Raw genomic sequence first — 8341 nt, forward strand, 5'->3', positions numbered from 1 at the left:
AACAACAGCTGGAGGCAGAATGAAAACCCGCAACGAAGTGTACAGCGTGGTTAAGCCGGCCACAAAGGTTTGTTCATTCTGCAAAAGGGCTTCACATGCTGCGTACCTGTGCGAAGTGTTTCGAAATGCATCTGTGGAAAAGCGACACGAGCTAGTGAGGAACGGACAGTTGTGTTTTAACTGTTTGTCGGCGGGTCATCAGCGAAAGGATTGTTCGTCCGGATCTTGCCGTGTATGTCAGCGAAATCATCATACGATGCTTCACAAACCGAATTCTCCAATTGATCAGTCGTCATTAGCATCAGCGTCATCACTGCCGTCTACATCAAATGCAGAAGCAGCTACACCGGCTTCTATTGTTCAACATTGTGCGCGCAACAATTTCGAAAAAATAATCCTGTTACCAACAGCAATGGTACAAGTAGTGAATGTTGACGGAACACGTATCTGGGCTCGAGCTTTACTGGATGGAGGTTCACAGATCAACATTGTTACGGAACGATTGGTACAGCTGTTGAGAGTCCAGAAGAGGAACGAGCATCATCTGCTTGGTGGAATAGGGAAGGCACAGCATTCGTCTCATCATTCTGTGAGCCTTGCTATCCACTCTCACTGCTCTACCTTCAAGGCAAGCTGGAAGTTCCATGTGCTGCGAGAAGTGACGTGGGACCAGCCAGCACATGCAGTCAATCCGGAAGGATTGAACCTACCGAAGGGAGTGACGTTGGCGGATCCTCATTTCTATGAGCCAGGGCCAATTGATCTACTTATTGGGCGAGAAGGTTACAACGATCTACTTTTGGGTAACATTCTTCGGTTGAATAGCCCAAAACTACTACTGCAAAACACGGAGCTGGGTTGGATTGTCTCAGGTCAGGTAAGCCAAGGTCTAACACACTCTTCCTTAGTGCTCAACGTCATGACGCTGAATGACCAACTAAGCCGGTTTTGGGAACTGGAAGGCTGCTACTCCCCTGCGATGTTATCCGTCGAGGAAGCTGAGTGTGAGGCAGCATTTGTACAAACAACTTCACGAGACCACGAAGGCCGTTTCGTGGTAGCCTTACCAACGCGTACTGAAAGGCTTAATCAACTAGGTGACTCTTATGAAGCTGCATCACGGCGGCTACAATCGCTCTGTAGGCGATTAAATATCGACTCGAAATTGAAGCAGGAATATTCTAAATTCCTACAGGAGTATCTCGATCTAGGACACATGGAAGAAATTCCATCTGACCGCCATGACATTGGAAAGACATATTACATGCCGCATCATTGTGTAGTACGACCCGACAGCCTCACGACTAAGCTAAGAGTCGTATTTGATGCATCCAGTTCTACTGATACAGGGGTATCCCTCAACGATGCACTGATGGTGGGACCTTCAGTGCAAGATGATCTTTTGTCGTTGTTACTCCGATTTAGAGTACCCAGATTTGCGATTTTGGCTGACATTGAAAAAATGTATCGCCAAATTTGGGTGAAGGAGTCCGATCGTCCACTTCAACGCATCCTGTGGAAAGAATCTGCTGATGATAGAATTCGCATCTATCAGCTGAAAACCGTTACGTACGGCACAGCCTGCGCACCTTACTTGGCCACCCGTTGTCTGCAAGCGTTGGCTAAGGAAGGAGAAACAAGATATCCCAGGGCATCCAAGGTCCTCGAGCAAGATTTTTACATGGATGACATGATCACCGGTGTGGAATCTGTTGAAGATGGCCGGATTATTTGCAGCGAAATAAATCAGCTGCTACAATCGGCAGGATTTCACCTGCGCAAATGGGCTTCAAACTCGTCTGAGTTACTGGAGCAAATACCAGCTGAACTACAAATCGAGGGAGATGTTTTGAACATCGATCGCAGCACATCCATCAAGGCTTTGGGTTTAAGATGGATGCCATCATCGGACCAGCTAGGGTTTAGTGTGCCTGGTTGGAAGGAATCAGAAATCATCACCAAACGCATTGCGTTATCAGACTCAGCTAAGTTGTTCGATCCTCTTGGACTGTTAGGACCAGTCATTGTAGTAGCAAAGTGTTTCATGCAGGAGCTCTGGAAGAACGAAAATACCTGGGATGAACCTTTGGAGTCTGAACGGCAACAATTCTGGTTGCGCTTCAGAGAACAACTCGCTGATCTGACTAGCTTGACAATTCCACGACGAGCAATTGGTGGAACAGTGCGAATTGAAGCTCACGGATTTAGTGATGCTTCCCTACGGGCTTATGGCGCCTGTATCTACATACGAGCAGAATCGTCCGATGGCCAAGTCTCAGTACGGTTGTTATGTGCTAAGTCAAAGGTGGCACCGATACCTAATACCAAACGGAAGAAAAACGTGTCCCTTCCACGGCTCGAGTTGTCGGGAGCGTTGTTACTATCACACTTATGGCAGAAGGTGAAGCAAGGGGTGAAATTGGAGCTTAAATTCAACTTCTGGGTTGATTCAACGATAGTTCTTCATTGGCTTTCAAGCAGTCCTTCCCGTTGGAAACAGTTCGTTGCGAACAGAGTTGCGGAAATCCAGCACCAAACCTACAAGATGCCTTGGAGTTATGTGGCCAGCGAGCACAATCCAGCTGACATTATTTCCAGGGGAATGATGCCTTTGCAGCTCATGGATTCCCAACTTTGGTGGCAAGGGCCCTCATGGTTGCATCTTCCAAGTCAAGCTTGGCCTACGAACAAACCCAATACTGAAATTTCCTCGGAAGATTTGGAAGAGCGATCGATTGTAGCCACATCTCAACAGGTACCGCCAAATTTTCTATTCGATCTTTCTTCATCTTACGAAAAATTGGTGCGACTTACGGCATATCTGCTGCGATTCATGTACAATTGTCAACCGACACACCGCGGAAATCTACGAAAGGGGTTTCTAAAAATAGATGAATTAGTGTCAGCGTCTCTAACGCTCGTTCGTCTGGCCCAACAAGAAACCTTTGCTGAGGAGCTTCGGGATGTTCGTCAAACTGGAGCGGTCAAGCCGAACTCAAAACTGAAAACGCTAACACCTATTCTGAAAGAGGGTATCCTACGTGTGGGTGGTCGTTTGCGAAACGCGCCTGTTTCGTATGAACGCAAACATCCGATAATTTTAGCGTTTTCTCACCCATTGACCCTACTGATTGCGCGTTCTTATCATCGACAATATCTGCATGCGGGACAACAAGAGCTCATATCTAGCCTGCGTGAGAGATTCTGGCCCCTTCGCGTACGCAACCTGGCACGAAAGGTCGTATATGAGTGTGTAAGTTGTTTCCGATCCAAACCAACAACGGCAGAGCAAATCATGGGAGATTTGCCCAGCGAACGCGTAAACCCAGTTCTCCCATTCTACAACACTGGTGTGGATCTGTGTGGTCCATTATTCTATAGACAAACCAACAAGAAGGCTGCTCCAATCAAATGCTATGTTGCTGTTTTCGTCTGTCTTGTGATCAAGGCAGTACATGTGGAGCTTATTGCCGATTTGTCTACTCCAGCCTTCATTTCTACATTGAAGCGTTTCATAGCTCGTCGCGGTAAACCATCCGTAATCCAGTGCGACAACGCCAAAAATTTCCGGGGAGCTGATCGAGCGCTCAAGGAGATGTATGAGCTGTTCCAGAAACAACAACATCAGGATGCTGTTACAACTTACTGCGGAACGGAAGGGATCACCTTCAACTTCATCCCTCCGCGGTCACCCCATTTCGGTGGGATCTGGGAGGCCGCAGTGAAGTCGCTTAAACGGCATCTCAAGGCGACGATAGGATCCAGTATCTTGCGGCGAGACGACCTGGAAACTATCTTAGTTCAAGTGGAGGCTTGTTTGAACTCGCGACCGTTAACTGCACTTTCCAACGATCCAGAGGACCTGGAAATTCTGACACCGGGTCATTTTTTGATTCAACGGGCGCTTACATCGGTCCCTGAGCCATCTTATGCTGAGATTCCAGGCAACCGCCTGGACCGCTATCAACAATTGCAGGAGTATGTTCGGCGGATTTGGAAGCGATGGAATCGAGACTACTTGTCTGGTTTGCATCCGCGTACCCGGTGGACTTCAAGGCGAGACAACGTTCGGGAGGGCACTATGGTCCTGCTGAAGGAGGACAACCTTCCCCCTCTCAAATGGCGCTTCGGCCGAGTGCTGAAGATTTATCCTGGTGATGACGGCTTGGTTCGAGTGGTTGATGTGAAAACGAAGGATGGAATTTACAGAAGAGCCATCACCAAGATCTGCATACTGCCCGGACAGAAGGAAGAAAGAGAGGTTTCGTAATAAGGGTTGAAAGCTACCTTTCAACGGGGGCGGCTATGTTGAGTAATGAATTTGTACGGTATAAACATATGACCTTCTGTCACTTGAATTTGCTGCTTGGGAATTGTATTGAGGGGACGAATGAAGGAAACAAGGAATAAAGAAGGAGTCTAGCGCAAGCGTTCAATCAGTACAGACGTTCCTCTCTCTACCAGTTGAGAAATTCACTAACTAAAACAGTTACTTTCCTTCAATTTAGACAACATCAGTGACTAGCATGTATTTTATAATGTAATAAATAACATACATTTATTATTTATTATTTTTTCCATTTTCTCGTTTTGCTAGTCACCAGTGTTGCTTAAATGTTTTCCCTCACTGTATGGTATTGAATCCAAATTATATCCCATCGACAGAGCGAACCTTTGAAGGACAATATCGCCCCGTTTGCCGGCCCGTTTGACATCCTTATTCGTGCCTGTGTCCTTGCCAACCTTGTCGACCCTTCTCGCCACAGGAATACGGAGGAAAATAGCAAACTAAAAAAAAAAAAACAAGAAAAGATCGAAGGGAATTTTTTCCCCCTCTTTGTTTCCCCGACAAATCCCGATTGACTATTTTTCTGCAAATGTACGCATATTTTGGTTAGTTTTGACGACAAAACAAAACAATTACCCAAAGTTTGATACAATCATACTCTTTTGCTTCCTCTTTTTTGTTGCTACTCTTGTTGCTTTTCTCTTACGCCTTTGTTGCCCGTCCCGGGGTGGTTTTCGGGGATGGTGGATTTATGCTTCTTTTGTTTGTTTCAATGATTTCGGTTTAAGGGGTTCCCTTCGTTTGCCCTTGCCCACGGGGAAAACTCGGGAATGCACACAACAGGGGACAACACACAGACACATTTCCATTTTTATGCATCCTGCTCGCGTACGTAGTACGTCAAGCGATATTGTTGCGAAGTTTGCAAAACTCCCTTTCCACCCCACTTAATAGAATCCTTTCGCTCTCCCTTGTCTGTGAACGGTTGGGTTGCAAACGGCAGGGCAGGCGTTCCGTGCAGTGACGGAGCAGCTCGATAGTTGTCAATTTCGTTACGGTTCATTTGCACACATCACGGCAGTGGTAGAGCATGCGAAGCTACAATCTGGCCTCGGTTACGGGTGTAATTTCAGCACTTTCTGGTTCGGTTCGAGTAGTAGTAGTGCGTTCTGCTGCGCTGTCAAACGTCAAACCTGCACGCTGCACGGAGCAGCTCGAAGAGGGTTTGTCGAATTGCTGATTAAAACGATTTCCCCGTAAAGAATGACCAAGAGAAAGGATATGTGCACAGCAAACAAACAGGAGAACTAATGGAGAGGGAGAAGCAAAATTGCCAATAATGTCCTTTTCCGCAGGCTAGCGCCGAGTCCCTGTGTAATCGATCCGCAACCGCAACGGACTGTATGGAAACGGCTGTTGTATTTGGAAATTGCTGCTAGCTCGTTGTAGCAAATGGTTCACGGGAACCTCGGGTACCTGATAAAGATCCGCCCGGTGACTAACTTGATGGTTTTGGGACAATGCCATACGATAAGCACTGCAACTGCAAATAAGGCTTGGACCTCTTGGTATGGAGGCAAGAAAGCAAAAAAATACTACTTGAAATCCTGTCCGCCCATAAATTGTAACGATTGGCACACTTGGTGACAATGTGCAAAGCCGATGCCTGTGGTTATGATTATACCACACACACAATCGTAAGACTGCCATTGTTGGGTGGTACAATGGAGAAGAACAAAGTCAGCAACAAATCAGCTGTGGCTAGGCAGCTGGGTGTACTGTGCCCAGGAAAAAGCCTATCCTTTTGTAGGTGCTTTGTTTTTATGGAAATGTAGCAACCGTATCAGCAGTTCCTCGCTAAATCCTGAGAAGAAGATAAAAGAACTGCTGGCAAGGGTAGGAAAATTATTGCTGATGGAGGTAGAGAAACACTCGATGGGAGAAATAAGATGTCTTACTGCTTATATCAATTGCCTGGCAGGATATTTGTTGGATGTAAATCAATCAATGGCATTGCAGTTAGTTTGCATTTGATTGATAGAAAAGAGCTCAACGCACAGAAAGTATTTCAAGTGATCCAATACAATGACGACAGATGTAAGAAGGAAAAAGGGTAACGGAATTAAATGAGGAGTTTAACAGAGTGCATCAACAACACATTGATTACTGGTAGATAACTGTTATGACCATTTGTTATTAGCATATACCAGCTCAAACAAAACTATTGCTCTACAGTCGCTTTAGTTAGAATGAAATTAACAAATGCCATACAAGTTTAAATGAATCACGTGAAATGCTTATATTAAATCTTTGCCTGAATCAGGCTATTACAATGTTGTGCTTTGTTATCGCATGTGGTACTTGCATGGGAAGTCAAATATGGAATTAATGCACAAGGCACTGCCAACGTTAGAATTTCCTCGCAGAACATGGTTTAGGCATTACTGACATTGCATGGCACCAATAATCTTTAATTATATTTTAGAACACAGTTGCTAGCTTGTTTCTATTAGAATAGTTGTTCTTTAATTAACAAAGGTTAGATTCTTATATGATGAATAATTAAATGATCATTTACTACATTTACTCAACAATTGGTTTTATTCATTAATCTTATTAGATTACTAGATTTTGTGATAAAATTTACTTAAAACATTATCCTTTATTTAAAAATAATATTTGGTTTGTTATCTTCAAAAAACTCACTAAACGATAGCTAGTTTAAACAAAAAGTTTTGTAAAAATAAATTAAAAAATAAAATAGTAGTAAAAAAAACAACATCAAACGTAAAAAGCAAACAAACACTTAATCTACAGAAAGGAACCACCAACAGTATCAATAATGTAATAAGCTTATAAAACTGTAGTAAAAAGCAGGAAAAATAGAAAACGTAAATAAAACGAAAAAAGAAGAGAATGAAGCTAAACTCAACAAACAAACACACGATCAACACCCTTCAAACGAATTAGAGTGGATCATTAACGGAATGGTTCGTTTTTGGGGGGCATCTAAACAGCCGTCAGCCATCTAAACATGCTGTCTACTTCCGGTTTTGCAATCGATCTGTGTATCCTTTTTTTCTTCTTCTTCGCTTCACGAAACAATACGAACAAACAGCAACGCCGAAAGCATCAGTTTAGCAAAACAGGAAACACAACTTCCCATCAAGCCGGCGCTCGGGCAGCGACAAAATGGCAAATTGAAAAACGGTACCCAGAAAACAGACCAGCAAAAAAAAAAAAAAAGATAGCGAACACAAACAGTTCGTTTCGGGATGTGAGGGCAATAGTTGAAATAGAATGCAACCAACCACCCGGTGTGCACGCTCCTGGCTGGCAGTTGTGGATCCTGCAGCCCTTCGGTAGAGGGTGTGAGCTAACGGTAGAGACAGAGAACGATCGATATAATCGTACAGCGTTCACCACCACCACTTTTCTCCTGTCTTGCTTCCTGGAAGGCTCCGTTTCATCAATCAACGGCTCAATCACTCAGTTAGGGACCGAATAGGAATACGCGCCGTTATCGACTTTTGGACGCACTTCTAACGGATGGAGCGCTCTCTCAACCTTTGGCAAACTGACACTATGCAAGAGAGTACCAGGAGGGAAAAACATACACAAACACAAAATAGGAAGAACATAAAAAACAGCCCATAGGAACAGGATCTGCTTCGCACTGTACGCTGTGGAACCAGACTTTCTAAACGCATTCGCGGACCGCTGGTGTGCAACATCTTCTTACGCACACGGCCTGCGGGGGCGCACCATTTGTTCGGGGCATCAGCGAAATGAGTGGCATCTGTTTCAATTACCGGAAGACGTACCGGAAAGGCGGAACCGATAGATTCCTCGGTTCCTGGAACAAGGAACCGGCCGTCCGGTTTTTCATTCCCTTGTCTCCTAGTGCAAAAAAAAAAAGAAAGACAAACGTGTGCCGTCCGTGCCGTCGAAATTGAAACATGCCGCGAAGTTCGATGTGTGTGCCTCCGTCTCCCTCGTTTACTTTTTTGCCGCCCTGCCGCAGCCCCGGTGCCACGTGATCTATTGCGCAAT

The 8341-nt window shown here is 44.9% G+C and overlaps 1 protein-coding gene across 1 annotated transcript; it reads left to right on the forward strand.

The window, feature by feature from the left end:
- The first annotated feature begins 1006 nt into the window (after window positions 1-1006).
- Window positions 1007-4436, forward strand: LOC121599448. The gene is made up of 2 exons (XM_041927257.1): window positions 1007-1097; window positions 1196-4436. The coding sequence occupies exon 2, from the start codon at window positions 1217-1219 to the stop codon at window positions 4268-4270; it is 3054 nt and encodes a 1017-aa protein (XP_041783191.1). The 5' UTR covers window positions 1007-1097; window positions 1196-1216; the 3' UTR covers window positions 4271-4436.
- The last annotated feature ends 3905 nt before the right edge of the window (window positions 4437-8341 follow it).

Source organism: Anopheles merus, chromosome 3L (genome assembly GCF_017562075.2).
Source record: "Anopheles merus strain MAF chromosome 3L, AmerM5.1, whole genome shotgun sequence".
Taxonomy (NCBI): domain Eukaryota; kingdom Metazoa; phylum Arthropoda; class Insecta; order Diptera; family Culicidae; genus Anopheles; species Anopheles merus.